Source organism: Scyliorhinus canicula, chromosome 18, assembly GCF_902713615.1.
Source record: "Scyliorhinus canicula chromosome 18, sScyCan1.1, whole genome shotgun sequence".
Lineage (NCBI taxonomy): Eukaryota > Metazoa > Chordata > Chondrichthyes > Carcharhiniformes > Scyliorhinidae > Scyliorhinus > Scyliorhinus canicula.
The window spans coordinates 75,325,945-75,345,116 of NC_052163.1; the positions used below are offsets into that span (position 1 = coordinate 75,325,945).

Here is a 19,172-nt window from a genome sequence, read left to right on the forward strand (position 1 = left end):
TCTCAAAAACCGTAAGACGCATGAGAAAATGGGAAGAAAATGGTAAACAATCGGTCAGTTGCAGACGGATAAACCATATTTCATTTCTTTGTTCCTTCGTATCAAATTATTTCACACTGATTCTCCACTGATAATTTTGTGCAATTTATATCATAGACTTGCAAATTAGTGGTATCTGTATTCGAATATTAGCATGTTAAGGAATAAATGTCTCCTATTCCGAGATTAAATGCCATAGCAGTCCTCTGATCATCCAGGCTTCACTCTTACTACATCCCACGTAAATATTTCATTAAATATCGCCATAAAACCTATAAAAACCGTAGTTGCACCTGTTCTAGAGCTATTCACTGACCTGAGTAGGTAAAAGAACTAATCTAGATGCACAAAAAGCTGAAGAAAAGACGAGTTATGACTCGAGGAAACGCAGGAACGAACAGCCACGTCTGCTTGTTGCTTTTGATGGTTGCACCACGTACATCATCCGCATGCGTGTGGGGGGATGGGGAGAAGGACCATTTTCTCTAGACAGAAAGGGTACACCATGTTAAAGGAATAAGGGCTAACAACTGCCTCTGCAGTGTGGTGAGCCTCCAAAAATTGATTTATCACCGCTGAAATTTTAAAATTACTATCTTATTTCCTTCTCTGGGGCAGCACGGTGGCCTAGTGGTTAGCACAACCACCTCACGGAACTGAGGTCCCAGGTTCGATCCCAGCTCTGGGTCAATGTCCGTGTGGAGTTTGCACATTCTCCCCGTGTCTGCGTTGGTTTCGTCCCCACAACCCAAAAAATGTGCAGAGTAGGTGGATTGGCCACGCTAAATTGCCCTTAATTGAAAAAAATAATTGGGTAATCTAACTTTTTTTTTAAAAATGTAAAAAAAAAATTTTCTTTAAAAAAAAATTTTTTTTTTTTTTCCTTCTCTGATTGGATGCCCCCATCCAATGGATGCCCGGGGCCAAGGCACCGTCGCCCCCCCCCCCCCCCCCCCCCCCCCTCTGCACGCCACTGAGAATACATGAGTTTACAGTGAGGACTGAGTTATGATTGAGTTTATTCTGGAACCTTACACTCGGTTCTGGAGCCCAAGCGCATTCGACAAGCTTTGTGTAGAACTACATGTAGACTGAGAAGTTGCTGTTGTCAAAATAGTATCACCTCATAAACCTTTGACGGCTCTCCTCGTTCCCCAGCTCAGACTCAGGGCAGAAATGAGCCTGGGAAGACTCGTGAACAGGCTCCAGCGGTTCGTTACCATAGAAACCGCCCGCCTCCCCACCGCGTGCCCCTCGGGGGCAGGAAAACGCACGCACACCCACTGCGCCTGCGCGTTCAGCCTGCAGTGACGCGGTGACGTCAGGGCGCTCGAGCGGGCGGCGTGATTGTTGCGACGGACGGCGCGCGCGCGCGCGCCGGCCTGAATATTTTTCGGAAGGGGCGCGCGTAGAAGAGCGCCGTTATTTTGTTTTCCGCGCACGCGCGAGATGGATGACACGCTCGCGCGTAGATTGTGACGCGGTCGCGCGCCGCCGGGGTGCTGGGTTTCCCGTGGTGCAGCGCGCGGCTCCTCAGTTACACTCGGTGGAGTGAGTGAGTGTTCGCTCTGGGCTGATTCGGCTCCGCGCTCTTGGCTGCCGCTTCCCTTCAGGCAGTGACAGACAGCCCGAGAAAGCGAGGCGCACACTGGACACACGGAGCCACCCGAGAGCGCCGCAGCGGAATATGACGGTTCCGAGCGGCCCTGCTGCAGCCGCCGCTCTTCGCAGCCACTTCCTCAGACTCTGCGCTTCTTGTTAGCGGGCCTCTCTCCCCGTCCTCTCCCTCTTCCCTCCCCACCTCCTCCTACTCCCCCCGTCCACCGTCGCGCAGCCGCCGTCACACTGCCGCCAAATGACACCCACCCCGCTGCAGATCAAGGACCAGCTGCTCCAGGCCATAGACAAGGATGCCAATGTAAGAACCAGGCCGTGTGCCTGCACGCAAGCCCCTGGCTCGGGCCTGTGGCGGTCCGGGGTTCTGCCTGTTTGAGACCGTGTGTATGCATGTTGAAGAGAGCGGCCTAGCGGGGCAGGCTTTGACCCCAGGCCCATGATGAGTGAGTGTGGAGTGGACTGGAGTGAGGCGAACTGGGAATAGCCTAGGATCTATTGCGCCTTGTTCAAGGCTCGGGGATTAACCTCCCAGCATGGAGTAGCAGCAGCAGGATTCCTCTAAACCATGTTGACTCTCGGCTCTCACAAGGCTTTAAAGCACGCTCGTGTTGTTTCTAACTTATCACAAATCACATGCACAATGATTCGTCCCAAAAATATATAAAGTTTTAAACACCTGTTAATGCTTGTGGTTATCTAAATCGCTGGGAAGTTTCCCCTGTTAAAATGGTGACCAACTGTTGTACTCCTTACTGCCATCTTTTTAAAGTTAACTGTACACAATCCTTATCAGATGGCATTGAACACATTTGACTGAAGCGTGAGTTGATTTGTGATATTTCATATATCTAAATGGTTAAACCAAAACACTTCGTGAAAATTGGGAAATGAGGTGCAGAGTGTTTTCTTTATGCAGATCTCTGTCTCCACCCCCCCCCCCCCCCCCCCCATGGCTGGAATGAATTCGTGCTGAGGGTAATGTTAGATCTGGGGTAGAGGGAGGGATTGAATTTAACGTTTTCGCATTGAAGTAATTGATTTAGGTTGAGGGAAGTACATACGGGAGAGCAGGTAAAACAGGCAAACAGGAAGTGGCTACTGGAATGATGGGTAACTTGGAGTTCCCGAGTAACATCATAGAATAAATCGGATAGGAAAGTACCGAATTTTAGGATCATTCCAGTTTTAACTTGTAAAAATGATTTTGCTGGGTTCATAATTTCGGGTATTTCACGTGGCAAAGTTGCAGCTGCATCGTGGAATAGAGGAATTCTGCTGCTTTTTATTTAGTGAATGTTTTATGTGGCTGGTTTTAAATGTATTTCCGAGTTAATGCAATATTATATTTCTTCATTGGCCATGCAAGCTTTCAATAACTGAATGATAGCTTTCATTCAGAGAACGTGTTCAGAAAATATGGGCTAGCATTTCAATTTTCAAAAAATAAATCAGTGAATTTCAGAGCAATAGCATTTGCAAAGTGTTACGCTTGTGTTCAGTTCCAAACTCAAATTTATTTCTGTTTGTTATATAGAGAAAAGAAAAACGTTAGCGATAGTGAAAATCTTTTTATGGATAGACAAAATGTGCAAGTTATCCCTCAAACTCAGATTTGCTGAGCACGTTTTTTATGGAGTTTATTTTGTCTAGTGTCGTGAAAGTGTCATGTGTCAAATAGTTTCCTTCCAGTTATTCTACAGTTTGCAGTCTGAGGAAAATTATGCAATATTAGAAATTTAGCACAGAAGGAGGCCATTTGTGCCAATGCTGGCTCTCTGAAAGAGCAGTCCCTCATCTCTGCGTTTTGACATTAACTGTAGCTGTACAGTTCCCTTTTAAAATAGTTAATGGAATTAGTTTCCATCTTCACAGCTAGTGTTACAGGTTCTGACAACTAGATAAAAGAAGGCCCCCTCATCTATTTTCCCCGAGAAAGTCGACGAACGGCTGCCACCTCCGGGAGAACCCGAACATTGATCCTCTTAAGGCAAACTTTATTTTCTCGAGACTGAGAAACCCAGCCATGTCACTAACCCAGGTCTCTACACTTTTGGGTGTGGGTGTGGGGGGGGGGGGGGGGGGGGGGGAGCTTTGAGTCCCTTCACATTAATAATATCCGTCTCCGGGCGACAAGGGAGGCAAAGGCCGAGACGTCAGCCTCTTTTGCCCTCTGAACTTCCGGCTCATCCAACACTCCAAAGATCGGCACCTCTGGACTCGGCACCACCTGTGTTTTTAGCACCGTGGACATTGCCTTAGCAAAACGCTGCCAAAACCCTCTAAGCTACGGGCATGCCCAAAACATGTGGACATGACTCGCTGGGCTTCCTGCGCACCCCGCACACTATCCTCAACCCCGAAGAACTTACTCATCCTACCCGCTGTCATGTGTGCCCGGTGGACTACCTTAAATTGTATCAGGCTAAGACTGTCGCATGATGAGAAGGTATTAACCCTGCATAAGGCATCTGCCCATAGACACGTCTCTATCTCTCCTCCTAGCTCATCCTCCCACTTCCCCGTAAGCTCCTCCACCAGAGTTTCCTCCGAAAGCTCCTGGTAAATATCCAATACCTTCCCCTCTCCCACCCAGATACTGGAAACTACTCTATCTTGTATCCCCTGTAGCGGCAACAGCAGAAAGGCCAGCACCTGTTTTTTCAGGAAGTCTCGCACCTGCAAATACCTAAAACCATTCCCTGCTGGCAATTTAAATTTATCCTCCAAAGCTTTCAAGCTGGGAAAGCTCCTGTCTATAAATAGATCTACCATTCTTCCAATTCCTGCCCTCTGCCAACTCCGGAACCTGCCAACTAGCCTACCCGGGACAAACCTGTGGTTATTATAAATCGGGGTCCAAATCGATGCTCCCTCCACTCTCTCATAGCTCCTCAATTGCCCTCAGAGCCGCCACTATCACTGGACTTGTGGAGTATTGGGCCGTCGAGAACGGCAGAGGTGCCGTTACCAATGCTCCCGGACTGGTGTCTTTACATGACGCTGCCTCCATCCGCTCCCATGCCGACCCCTCCCCCACTACCCACTTCCTAATCATGGCTATATTAGCCACCCAGTAGTAATTACAGAAGTTCAACAGCGCCAACCCCCCCCCCCCCCCCCCCCGCTTGAAAAAGGCCTTGGGGATGAAGATGGGGAGGCACTGAAAGACAAACGGAAATCTGGGGAGGACTGTCATTTTCATGGTCTGTACCCTCTCCGCTAGTGATAGCGGGAGCATGTCCCATTCCTTAAAGTCCCCTTCCATTTGGTCTACCAACTGGGATAGGTTTAACTTGTGTAGTACCTCCCATCCCTGGGCCACCTGGATTCCCAGATATCGAAAGCTCTTCCCTACCATTCTAAGTGGCAGCTCTCCCAGTCTCTTTTCCTGTCCTCTTGCCTGGATCGCAAACATCTCTCTTTTCCCAGTGTTCAATTTATACCCTGAAAAATTGCCAAATTCCCCCAAGATTCGCATTAATTCCCTCATCCCATCCAAATGGTCCGAAATGTACAAGAGCAGGTCATCTGCATAGAGCAAAACCCAGTGCTCCACACACACACACACCCCCCTTCCAGTTCCTGGAGGCTCTTAACGCAATGGCTCTATGGCCAGAGCAAACAGTAACGGCGAGAGGGCACCCTTGCCTCGTCCCTTGGTGTAGTTTAAAATACCCCAGCCTCAGCCAGTTCGTATGTTCACTCGCTACTGGTGCCTGATAGAGAAAGCACACCAAGTCAATAAAGCCCTCACCAAACCCAAACCTTCCCAGCGCCTCCCACAGGTAATTCCACTCCACCCGATCAAAAGTGTTCTCAGCATCATCGCTACCACCTCCACCTCCTCTCCTTCTTGAGGGCATCATAACAACATTTAAAAGCCTTCGAACATTGGCCTATAGTTGCCTGCCCTTATCAAATCCCATCAGGTCTTCCCCTATCACCCCCGGGTCACCGTCCTCTATCCTTCTGGCCAGTATCTTAGCCAGCAGTTTGGCGCACATTCAGGAGAGAAATTGGCCTGTATGACCCGCATTGCTCCGGATCCTTCTCCCGTTTCAGCATCAATGAAATCGAGGTCTGCGACATTGTTGTGGGGAGTCCCACTGAGCTAAATCGCTGGCTTTTAAAGCAGGCGAATCTTGGGGGAATTTGGCAATTTTTCGGGGTATGAATTGGGGCTGGTTTAGCTCACTCGGCTAAATCACTGGCTTTTACAGCAGGCCAGCAGCACGGTTCAATTCCCGTACCAGCCTCCCCGGACAGGCGCCAGAATGTGGCGACTAGGGGCTTTTCACAGTAACTTCATTGAAGCCTACTCGTGACAATAAGCAATTTTCATTTTCATTTCTTGTTTCGTTAAAAGTCCTCACCAGCAGTGGGCTCAATATCTCTGAAAACCTCTTATGGAGCTGCATGCCCTCCAGCCCCTTGATTATTTCCTCAATCTCAATTGGGGCTTCCAGGTCCTCCTCCACCCTCGGGAACCTCAACTGATCCAGAAACTGCCTCATCCCCTCCACCCCAGCCAATGGTTCCGACTCATATAATTTACTGTAAAAGCCCTTGAACACCTCGGTCACCCTGTTGGGTCCAGGACAGTATTACCGTCTCTACTCTTTACATTATCTCCCTGGCCGCCTCTCTTTTCCATGTCTGGGGCCTCCGAGTATCTCCTGTCCACCTGGAGTATCTCATCCACTAATCTACCTCTCTCAGCCCATTCCACCTTTTCTCTCTGGGCCTGTATCGAGATTAATTCCCCTCTGACTACTGTCTTCAAAGCTTTCCAGACTGCCGCTTAAGAGACCTCCCGCGTATCATTTGTTTCCAGGTAGTTCTGGATGGACTTGTTAACCCGCCCACAGATCGCTTTGTCCGCGAGCAACCCCACATCCAGTCTCCACAGCGGGCGTTGCACTCTCTCCACACTAACCCGTACATCCACCCAGTGTGGGGCATCATCCGACACCGCAGTTGCTGAATACTCAGTATCCACCACGTTCGGTATTAGCGCCCTGCTCAGAACAAAAAAGTAGATGCGAGAGTATACCTTGTGGACATGTGGAAAAAAAGGAAAACTCCTTCGCCCTTGGCCGTGCAAACCTCCATGGATCTACTCTCCCCATCTCTTCCATAAAATCCTTCAATTCCTTTGCCGCAGCCGGCCTCCTCCCTGTCCTGAATTTTGACCGGTCGAATTCTGGATCAACGACTACAGTAGTCCCCCGTTATACCGCGCTCCGCGATACCGCGGTTCGCGATATACCGCGGGGGGGCTTATGGACCCCAACTGTCAGTTGTGTCAATTTCAGCGGCCGGCTCACTTTGATCCAGAGAGGGAAGCTGCTCTCACTGAAGCAATCAGCCGGCCGCTGAAATTGACACTGCCCACTGCTCTCTCCCTCCAATCCAACTTTTAAGTTTTAATGTTTCTGATTGGAGGGAGAGAGCAGCCGGCAGTGTTAATTTCAGCGGCCGGCTGATTGCTTCAGTGAGAGAGCAGCTTCCCCCTCTGGATCAAAGTGAGCCGGCCGCTGAAATTGACACTGCCGGCTGCTCTCTCCCTCCAATCAGAAACATTAAAACTTAAAAGTTGGATTGGAGGGAGAGAGCAGCCGGCAGTGTCAATTTCAGCGGCCGGCTGACTGTTTCAGTGAGAGAGCAGCTTCCCTCTCCGGATCAAAGTGAGCCGGCCGCTGAAATTGACACTGTTTTAATTGGATCCACGATGGGGGTTTTAAATTTATTTAAAAATCTATGCTAGCGCTTCCCATTGTGAGTCTGCGGGGGGCGGGGGGAGAGGTCAGACCCCCGTAGACTCACAATGGGAAGCGCTAGCATAGATTTTAAAATAAATTTAAAACCCCCATCATGGATATCCGCGGCTCGGATACAACGCGGGTGGCTGTCTTGGACCCCAACACCCGCGTTATAAGGGGGGACTACTGTATTGAAGTCCCATCCCATGATCAAGTTATGTGACTCTAAGTCTGGGATCTTACCTAACACCCGCCTCATAAATTCCACGTTGTCCCAATTCGGAGCATATATGTTCACAAGTACCACCCGCACCCTTCCAGCTTCCACTCACCATTATGTACCTACCACCCTTGTCTGACATGATTCTCCCTGCCTCGAATGCCACTCGTTTGCTGATCAAGATCGCTCCCCTCCTGGTCTTTGAGTACAGTCCTGAGTGGAGCTAACCCACCCCTTCCTCAATCTCTTCCCACGCCCCCACCCCCGCTGACTAGCCATCACCCTTTTTAGGCCAGTCTCGAGCTCGCGCACTCCGCTTTATCGAGTCCCCACTCGGGCAGTCGCCATTCCCGACCTCGCATTTGTCCCCGAGTAACACTTCCTCCCCTGTCAGCAAAGCAGCTCCCCCCACACACCCCGTAGCAACAGCACTAGAAACCCAATCCCCCAAGTCAAGCTCCAGCTCAACACCTGCTTGCCCCCCACCGTGCTTCCGAGAGTCAGCTGACCCATGCTGACTCGATAGCTCCCGCCCCTGGCACCAAGCAGTCTGTCTCCCTATTGTACTGTCCCCCCCCCACCCCCATATGAATGAACATTTTAAAAGCATCACATTCCGCAAACAACAGAAAAAAGTGAAGAAACTGTCACTTTAGAAAAATAGTCACCCAAAAAGCAGAACTAAATTCAAAGCCCATCCGCCCCTCTAACAAGGTCCCTGCAAGACAGATCAACCGTTAACCATCCATACAGCCCATTATTTCACATAAGGCTACTTAAATTTATACAATCCAGCACAACAAATCGCTGCCACAGAACTTCTCCAAGGCTTAAGTGTCTTTTAATTCACCTCGAGCTTCATTTCTTTAATAAAGGTCCATACTTCGTCTGGAGTTTCAAAGTAGAAGTCCCGTTCCTCATGTGTGACCCACAGGCGGGCTGGGTACAGCATCCCGAACTTCATCCCCTTCTTAAAGAGGGTTGTTTTTGCCCGATTGAACCCAGCTCGCCTCTTGGCCAAATTCACTCCCAGGTCCTGATCAATGCGCAACTCACAGTTCTCCCACGCTGCTCCGTTCTTTCTTGGCCCACCGCAAAATATGTTCCTTGTCCATGAAATGGTGAAAACGTACCACCATGGCCCTCGGCGGCTCGATCGCTCTGGGCTTCCTCACGAGGGCTCTGTGCGCTTTGTCCAATTCCAGGGGCCGAGGGAAAGCCTCAGCCCCTATCAACTTCTCCAACATGTCCGTCACATAGGCCCTCGCATCCGATCCCTCACTGCCTTCTGGAAGGCCAACAATTCTGAGATTCTGCCTCCTGGACCTATTCTCCAGGTCCTCCAGCTTCTGCATTCTTTTCTGGCGGTCGTTCATCATCCCCATCTTGCTTTCCAGCATGGTTATATACTCCTCGTGCTCGGAAAACCTTTGTTCGACCTACTGGATCGCTCTCCCGTGGGTTTCCTGATTCTGAACCACTTGATCAATCAAAGCCTTAATCCGTCCAACGTGTCCTTCTTTAGCTTGGCGAAGCAATCCTTGAAAAGCTTCACCAGCTACTTCGTCGACCACTGTGCCGTCTCCCCGCGGCCCTTGCTCTCCGCCATACTGTCCTGTGTTACCAGCTCTGCTTGCATCTCCCTTGTAGGACTTTGTCTTCTCACACGGCCACTTCTGACCCCATTCTCCATTCACCGGAGGGGGATTTCTCCTTACTGTCTCACTCTTCACTCTTTTATCCCATAAAATCCCCCCAAAAAACGGGGGTAAAGGTCTAAAAGTCCGTTACAGGCAGGAGCTATCATACGTGCGATCTACTCCTCCATGGCCGCCACCGGAAGTCCTGAAAACCTCTCATCTTGAAAACACTTGGCCACTTTTGAACCTTCTCTGTTTCAAGGAGGGCATTCTTAACTTTTCCAATATCTCCTTACACTTAAATGTTTTCATCAGTGGTAACATCCGGGTGAATTTCCTCCACTCTTTTCTGGCACTGTTGCATCTTTCCTGAAGTGTGGCACCCAGAATTGACCACAATACTCCAGCTGAGGCCTAACCAGTGATTTATAGTTGCAGCATGATCTCTTTGCTTTGGAATTCAGCTCTCTAATTTCACTGCTGATATTTGTTTTAAGCCCCCTTTTCTGTTTTATTATTTTTTTTTTTTTTTAAATTTTTTATTGGAATTTTTTGCAGAAAATATAACAAAAAGTATAGCAAAAAGCAGTAATATGCAACTAACAGCCCCATAACACCCACAATTCCCCCCATACCGTAACATCACATGTATCACATTCCCCCACCCCCCCCCCCAACCAAGAGAACTTAACCATAAATTAAAATTAGATAAATCAAATTTAAATAAAATAAGCTAACATAATCAACGCCCCCCCCCCCCCCCCCCCCCCCCGGGTTGCTGCTGCTACTGTCCCAGTACCCTATCGTTGAGCCAGAAAGTCGAGGAAAGGTTGCCACCGTTTAAAGAACCCTTGCACCGATCCTCTCAGGGCGAATTTAACCTTCTCAAGCTTAATAAAGCCCGCCATGTCATTGATCCAGGTCTCCACGCTTGGGGGCCTCGCGTCCTTCCACTGTAGCAAAATCCTTCGCCGGGCTACTAGGGACGCAAAGGCCAGCACACCGGCCTCTTTCGCCTCCTGCACTCCCGGCTCTACCCCAACCCCAAAGATCGCGAGTCCCCATCCTGGCTTGACCCTGGATCCCACCACCCTTGACACCGTCCTCGCCACCCCCTTCCAGAACTCCTCCAATGCCGGGCATGCCCAGAACATATGGGCATGGTTCGCTGGACTCCCCGAGCACCTGGCACACCTATCTTCACCCCCAAAGAACCTATTCATCCTCGTCCCAGTCATGTGGGCCCTATGCAGCACCTTGAATTGGATGAGGCTAAGCCGCGCACACGAGGAGGAAGAATTTACCCTCTCCAGGGCATCAGCCCATGTCCCGTCTTCGATCTGTTCCCCCAGTTCCCCCTCCCACTTCGTTTTCAGCTCCTCTACTGACGCCTCTTCCTTCTCCTGCATAAGCTTGTAGATATCGGATATCTTCCCCTCCCCGACCCAGACCCCCGAGAGCACCCTGTCACTCACCCCCTTCGCGGGGAGCGCAGGGAATCCCTCCACCTGCCGTCTAGCAAATGCCTTTACCTGCAGATATCTAAACATGTTTCCCGGCGGGAGCCCAAATTTCTCTTCCAACTCCCCCAGGCTCGCAAACCTTCCGTCGATAAACAGGTCCTTCAGCTGTCTAATGCCCGCTCTATACCATCCCCGAAATCCCCCATCCATGTTCCCCGGGACGAACCTATGGTTCCCCCTTAACGGAGCCTCCATCGAGCCCCCCACTTCTCCCCTATGTCGCCTCCACTGCCCCCAAATCTTGAGGGTAGCCGCCACCACCGGACTCGTGGTATACCTCGTGGGAGGGAGCGGCCACGGCGCCGTTACCAGGGCCCCCAGGCTTGTATCCCCACAGGACGCTCTCTCCATCCGTTTCCATGCTGCCCCCTCCCCCTCCATCACCCACTTACGCACCATCGACACGTTGGCCGCCCAGTAATACCCCGAGAGGTTGGGCAACGCCAGCCCCCCCCCATCCCTACTCCGCTCCAAGAAGACCCTCTTCACCCTTGGGGTGCCATGCGCCCAAACAAATCCCATGATGCTGCTGGTCACTCTTTTAAAAAAGGCCCTAGGGATAAAGATGGGCAAGCACTGGAAGAGGAACAAGAACCTCGGGAGAACCGTCATTTTGACGGATTGCACTCTGCCCGCCAGCGATAGCGGCACCATGTCCCACCTTTTAAATTCCTCCTCCATCTGTTCCACTAGTCTGGTGAAGTTAAGCTTATGAAGAGCCCCCCAACTCCTGGCCACCTGCACCCCCAGGTACCTGAAACTCTTCACTGCCCTCCTGAAGGGGAGCCTCCCAATTCCCTCCTCCTGATCTCCCGGGTGCACTACAAATACCTCGCTCTTTCCTAAGTTCAGCTTATAGCCCGAGAAGCCCCCAAATTCCGCTAACAGTTCCATCACCCCCGGCATTCCCCCCTCTGGGTCCGCCACATATAACAGCAGGTCGTCTGCATACAGCGATACCCGGTGCTCCTCCCCCCCCCCGCACCAGACCCCTCCACTTCCCTGACTCCCTCAACGCCATGGCCAGCGGTTCAATCGCCAGTGCAAAGAGCAGGGGGGACAGGGGACACCCCTGCCTGGTCCCACGATAAAGCCTAAAATACTCCGATCTCCTTCCATTTGTGACTACACTCGCCATCGGCGCCGCGTAAAGCAGCCTCACCCATTTGATGAATCCCTCCCCAAATCCAAACCTCTCCAGCACCTCCCATAGGTACCCCCATTCAACTCTATCAAACGCCTTCTCTGCATCCAGCGCCACCACTATCTCCGCCTCCCCCTCCACTGCCGGCATCATGATAACATTGAGCAGTCTCCGCACATTCGTGTTGAGCTGCCGCCCCTTGACAAACCCTGTCTGATCTTCATGAATTACCTCTGGCACACAATCCTCTATCCTGGTAGCCAGGATCTTCGCCAGCAACTTAGCGTCTACGTTAAGGAGTGAAATAGGCCTATATGATCCGCACTGCAAGGGGTCCTTATCCCGTTTTAGGATCAAAGAGATCAGTGCCCGCGACATCGTCGGGGGCAAAGCCCCCCCCTCCCACGCCTCATTGAAAGTTCGCACCAGCAGGGGACCCACCAGGTCCGCATATTTTTTGTAAAATTCTGCCGGGAACCCGTCCGGCCCCGGGGCCTTACCTGACTGCATTTGCCCGATCCCCCTGACTAGCTCCTCCAACTCTATCGGCGCCCCCAGCCCCTCAACCAGCCTCTCTTGAACCCTTGGGAAACATAGCCTGTTCATGAAGCTCTCCATCCCCTCTCTCCCCCTCGGAGGTTCCGACCGGTACAATCCCTCGTAAAAGTCCCTAAAGACCCCGTTTACTTCTGTCCCCTTCTGCACTACATTTCCACCCCCATCCTTCACTCCCCCAATTTCCCTAGCCGCATCTCGCCTACGGAGCTGATGTGCCAACATCCTGCTCGCCTTCTCTCCATACTCATATACCGCACTTTCTGTTTTATTATAACTTCTAAAATGTCTTGATCTTCCCGAGTGCAAGAGTCGCATCGGCTCTACCCTTTTGCTTCAAATAAATAGTTCAGTTAATAGAGTGGATAGCCAGAAACTTTTCCCCAGGGTGGAAATGGCTGTCACGAGGGGACATAATTTTAAGGTGATTGGAGGAAGGTATTGGGGGATGTCAGAGGTAGGTTCTTTACACAGAGAGTGGTGGGTGTGTGGAATGCACTGCCAGCAGAGGTGGTGGAGTCAGAGTCATTAGGGACATTTAAGCGACTCTTAGATAGACACATGGACAGCAGTAAATTGAAGGGATGTAGGTTAGGTTGATCTTAGATTAGGATAAATGGTCGGCACAACATTGTGGGCTGAAGGGTCTGTACTGTTCTATGTCTTCTAAACTGGGGCTATCTCAGTTACACTCAATTACTGCTTTACCAATCTACCCATCCCTCCTTAAACCATTTGAAATTGGCTGTTTCCCAGTTGAGCGTTTCTACCGTTGATATTTTTGGTTTCATTCCACAGTTACTTTGTGGTCGTTCTGAGCTAGATAATGAACTGTAATACCCTTCATTTGCCCTGCTTTCTCAAAATAAGATCCAGAATCCTTCATTTATTGTTGAACTGGAGACATAATTGAGAAAGTCCTCTTATGCACGTTTTAAAAGTTCTTCCCTGAGACTAGTGCTATGTTTTCTCCAGTCTATACTTGTAAACTGAAGTAACTGAAATGCTTTTTAACTACCATATTAATTTGCCACACCACCATTAAGAATTTGTGTATATGAACATCCAAGGGCTTGCTCCTCATCTACACTTTTTAAAATTGTACTATTTATAAACCTATAATTAGTCCTCTGGAAGTGCTGCACTTCTCATTGAACTCCATTTGTCGTGCTTCTACCCATTTCATCATCCTATATCACCATGAAGGCTGTAAATATTCTCATGATCATTTACATATAGAACATAGAATATACAGTGCAGAAGGAGGCCATTCGGCCCATCGAGTCTGCACCAACCACTTAAGCCCTCACTTCCACCCTACCCCTGTAACCCAATAACCCTTCCTAACCTTTTTTTGGTCACTAAGGGCAATTTATCATAGCCAATCCACCTAACCTGCAAGCTTTTGGACTGTGGGGGGGAAACCGGAGCACCCGGAGGAAACCCACGCACACACGGGGAGAACGTGCAGACTCCACACAGAGTGACCCAGCGGAGAATCGAACCTGGGACCCTGGTGCTGTGAAGCCACACTGCTATCCACTTGTGCTACCGTGCTGACTGTACATATCATCTCTAAACTTTATAATGCTCCGTATTTGTTTATGAAAATTGCAAAGCATAATTAATCCGTAATCGATTCTTGGGGAAAATCACTAAACCATTTCCCAGTCTGGAAAACGTCCATCTACTGCCACCACCCTTTGCTTTCTGTCACTCAGCTAATTCTATATCCATACCATCGCTTTCCTCTTAATTCCATGAGCTTCAATTTTCTGAATAAACAGCCTGTGTGGCACTTGTCGATTGCCTTTTGAACGTTTATATGTGCTGCAGCTTCGATCAATGTTTTCCATCATCTTATCCAATATTTTAACCAAGTTATTCAGATATGATTTATCTATAACATATCTATCCTGGCTTTCCTAGACGAGCCTATACTTTTCCAAATCAAAGTTCTTAGCCATGAACAGGTATCTTACCCACCACCATTGTTCAGCTGACTGGTTTGCAGTTTGCTGGCCTATCCCTCTCCTGGTTTTTCAATAGTAGTAAAAGTCCAGTCCTTTGCACTATTCTTGTATCCAGTGAAAATTGAAATATTGTGAGCAGTGCTGTTGCTGATTCTGCCTTTACTCCTTTTAACAAGTAAGCGTGCATTCTGTCTGGGTCAACTGACTTGTCGATTATCAGTATTACTATCTCCCTTATAGCTTCCCTATGTGTAATTTTCACATCATCCACTTTGTGACGACAGATGCAAAGCATAATTTAGAACCTTAGTCATATCCTCTGCATCTATGTGAAGATTTCTCTTCCCCAAACATTTCCCTGGAAAACTATGTGCACTTTGCATAAGCAATTTTAGGATTCAGTTTAATGTTGCTTCCTTTCTTTTCTTTGTCTAACATTTATTAACTTTTAAAATTCCCTCCTATACTTTCCATTATCTTCCTGGTCATTAGCTCAATCTTGCTGATGATGTTTGTTTTATTTTAACTTTTAGTTTTTTTTTATCTTCCAGAGTGCATTAGCATTAGCTTTTCTATCAAAGAAATAGTTCAGTTACAAACTGAAAATGTCTCCATTGCCCTCTGTTACTGCTTTACTAATCTACCTGTACCAAGTTCCTTAAACCATTTGAAATTGACTCTTTCCCAGTTGAGCATTCTTACCGTTGATATTTTTGGTTTCTTTCCACAGTTACTTTATGGCCACTCTTAGCTAGGTAATGTACTGTATTTCTCAGAGCAAGATCCAAAATACTTAATTTTGTTGTTCAACTGGAGACAGCATCACAAAAGTTTCCAAAGATGTGCAGGTTAGGTGGATTGGCCCTGCTAAATTGACCCTTACTTGCCAAGGTCCCAGGTTCGATCCTGGCTCTGGTTCACTGTGGAATTTGCACATTCTCCCTGTATTTGCATGGGTTTCACCCCCACAACCCAAAGATGTGCAGGGTAGGTGGAATGGCCATGCTAAACTGTCCCTTAATTGGAAAAAATGAATTGGGTGCTCTAAATTAAAATGAGTAAATAAATAAATAAATAAATTGACCCCTGGTCCAGGGATATGCAGGTTACGTTACGGGGTTAGACGAGTGGATGGGGGAGTGGACGTGGGTGGGTGCTCTTTCAGACTGTCGGTGCAGTCTGAATATCCTACAATGTGGGGATTCTATGAAAGTTCTCTTGTGCATATATTAGAATTTCTTCTTCCCTGGCATTAATACTTTTTCCCCAGTCTATATTAGGATAAGTAAAGTCTCATAATATTCACTTTATTGTTGTTACGTGCCATTGAAATTTGTGAATGAAATAGAGAATCTGTTGTTTGACCATTTCTATGCAGGGGTGGTTTACTTTCACAATGTTGTGCAGTCAGTGTTATCCCTGTTGGATGCATACAACACTGTCCTACCTTGGAGTGTTTGTTTTTACCAGTTCTGGAAAATTATTTTCTGTCTAAAGTATCCTATTGATTTAAAATGTTAATGTTGTTAAGTCATCTTTTCCTCATTCCTAATAGACTTTGCAGAATTCAAAAAATTAATTTTATGGTCTCGCTGGCTAGGCTAACATTTATTGGCCATCCCTAGATCCTCTTGAGAAGGTGTAGTGGGTGGCACGGTGGCGCAGTGGTTAGTACTGCTGCCCCATGAGGACCCAGGTTCGATCCCGGTTCCGGGTCACTCTGTCATGTGGAGTTTGCACATTCTCCCTGTGTCTGCATGGGTCTCACCCCCACCACCCAAAGATGTGCAGCGTAGGTGGATTGATCACGCTAAATTGCCCCTTAAGTGGAAAAAAATAATTGGGCTATCTAAATTAAAAAAAAAAGAGAAGGTGTGATGAACTGCTTGCTTGAACCGCTGCAGTCCTTGTGGTGTAGGTTCACCCAGAGTACTGTTCGGGAGGGAGTTCCAGGATTTTGACCCCATCACATTCCTAACTTGTGCCTTGTAGCAGTTGGTAGACTTTGGGGAGTCAGGAGGTGCTATTCGCTGTTTATTCCTAACATCTGACTTGTAGCCACAATATTTAGAACCATAGAATTCTTACAGTGCAGAAAGAGACCATTCGGCCCATTGAGTCTGCACTGACCCTCTGAAAGAGTACCCCGCCCTATCCCCATAACCCCACCTAACCTGCACAACTTTGGCATTTTAGCATGGCCAATCCACCACTGCACATCTTTGGACTGCGGGAGGAAACTGGAGCACCTGGAGGAAACTCACGCGGACAGGGAGAACGTGAAAATGCCACACGGTCACCCAAGGCCAGAATTGAATGTTGATAATGGGGGATTCGGTGATGGTAACGCCATTGAGTGTCAAGGGGGTGATAGTTCGATTCTTCCTTGTTAGAAATGGTTGTTTCCTGATGCTTAGTTGCATGAATGTTAGTTGCCACTTTTGAAACAAGCCTGGATATTGTCCTGGTCTTGATGCATTTGGACAGGGACTGCTTCAGGAGTCAACAATGGCGCTGAACCATTGTGCAATCATCAGCGACCATCTCTGCTTCTGGCCTATTTTTACCATATAGGTTTATGTATGGCTGTTCCTTTCCATTTATTACCTCTACGTCGAGACCTGAAACTTTTAGCGAAATAATGGCAAACATTGTTTAACTCATCCAGGAACTGTCTAGCATTGTAACTGTAACGCTAGAACTTTCAGGTCTAAGTATGCTGGGTCAAATTTGACACACATTTCACAGAAAGACTGGAGAACGTTCTGGTACTGACCAGGCCTGTGATTGAAACTATAAGCAACAAGATGAGCTTCAAGCATTAAGCCAATGGTGTTCTAAGGAGTAGTACCGATAAACAACACAATAACATTTGCCACGTTATCTGAAAAAAAAATGAAATGAAAATCGCTTATTGTCACGAGTAGGCTTCAATGAAGTTACTGTGAAAAGCCCCTAGTTGCCACATTCCGGCGCCTGTCTGGGGAGGCTGGTACGGGAATTAAACCGTGCTGCTGGCCTGCTTTGAAAACCAGCGATTTAGCCCAGTGAGCTAAACCAGCCCCATCTGGACCTTGGGAATAGATGGTAGTTGACTTCTATAACTGAGTGGAAGATTATGGAGGTCAGACTGGAAACTGAAGTTAAGAGCACCATCAGATCGAGGGTGGTACAGTGGTTAGCACTGCTGCCTATGGCGCTGAGGACCCGGGTTCGATCCTGGCCCCAGGTCGCTATCTGTGTGGAGTTTGCACATTCTCCCTGTGTCTGCGCGGGTTTCAGGTTGGATGCGCAGGTTAGGTGGATTGGCCACGCTAAGTTGCCCCTTAATTGGAAAAAAAATAAACGAGTACTCTAAATTTATTTTAAAAATGCACAATCAGATCAATAATCAACGCGTTTAGATAATCTGTGACAGACAGTGGGACACATTCAAGAACTAAATGGGGAGTGTACAGTGCCAGCATGTTCCAATAAATAAAAAGGGTGGGACCAATAAATACATTGAACCCTGGATACTGGATATCAAGGGATATGCAGCACTGGATCAGGAGTAAAAAGGAGGCTTATGGTAGATATCAAGGGCTCAAAACAGCAAAAGCCTTGGAGGAATGTAGAATGTGCAAGAAGGAATTTAGAAAGGAAATTAGGAGAGCAAAAAGAGGACATGAAAGGATACTGACAGGCAAAATGAAGGAAATCCGAAATTGTTTTAAAAGTACATTAAGGGTAAAAGGATAATTAGGGAAAGGTAGGGCCTCACGGTAGCATGGTGGTTAGCATCAATGCTTCACAGCTCCAGTGGTCCCAGGTTCGATTCCCGGCTGGGCCACTGTCTGTGTGGAGTCTGCACGTCCTCCCCGTTTGTGCGTGGGTTTCCTCCGGGTGCTCCGGTTTCCTCCCACAGTCCAAAGATGTGCGGGTTAGGTGGATTGGCCATGATAAATTGCCCGTAGTGTAAGGTTAATGGGGGGATTGTTGGGTTACGTGGGTTTAAGTAGGGTGATCATTGCTCGGCACAACATCGAGGGCCGAAGGGCCTGTTCTGTGCTGTACTGTTCTATGTTCTATGTTCTATTACGAACCACAGTGGTAATTTGTGTGTGGAGCCGGAGGACGTAGGTAGGGTTCTAAATTAATACTTTCTCGCAGTCACCCAAGGCCAGAATCAAACCCGAGTCCCTGGGTTCAATCCCAGCGCCGGGTCACTATCCATGTGGAGTTTGCATTGTGTTTCTTTTAAATTTAAAGCACCCAATTCATTTTTTTTTCCAATTAAGGGGCAATTTAGCCTGGCCAATCCACCTACCCTGGACATCTTTTTGGGTTGTGAGGGTGAGACCCATGCAGACACAGGGAAACTCCACACAGATTGTGACCTGGAGCCGGTATCGAACCTGGGTCCGCTGTGCCATGAGGCAATAACACTAGCCACCATGCCGCCCCCTGGAACTGCTATTCAAGAAGGGAGGAAGGGATAAACCAGGAAACTACAGGCCAGTCAGTCTAACCTCTGGTGGAGAAACTATTGGAAGGAATTTTGATAAACAGAATTAATCTGCATTTGGTGAGGCAGCGATTAATCAAGAACAGTCCGCATGGTTGGTAAACTCACGGATGATATGAAAATTGGTGGGGTGGTAAATAGTGAGGCGGATAGCCTTAGATTAGAGGGGATATAAATGCGCTGGTCAGATAG

General features: G+C 48.3%; 1 protein-coding gene across 1 annotated transcript in view; it reads left to right on the forward strand.

Annotated features, from left to right (window-relative positions):
- The first annotated feature begins 1,546 nt into the window (after positions 1-1,546).
- Positions 1,547-19,172, forward strand: part of crsp7 (cofactor required for Sp1 transcriptional activation, subunit 7) — a 262,873-nt gene continuing 245,247 nt past the window's right edge. The window contains exon 1 of the mRNA XM_038776426.1: positions 1,547-1,957. Within this exon, the coding sequence (XP_038632354.1) occupies positions 1,895-1,957 (63 nt within the window). The 5' untranslated portion in view covers positions 1,547-1,894. The remainder of the gene's footprint in view (positions 1,958-19,172) is intronic.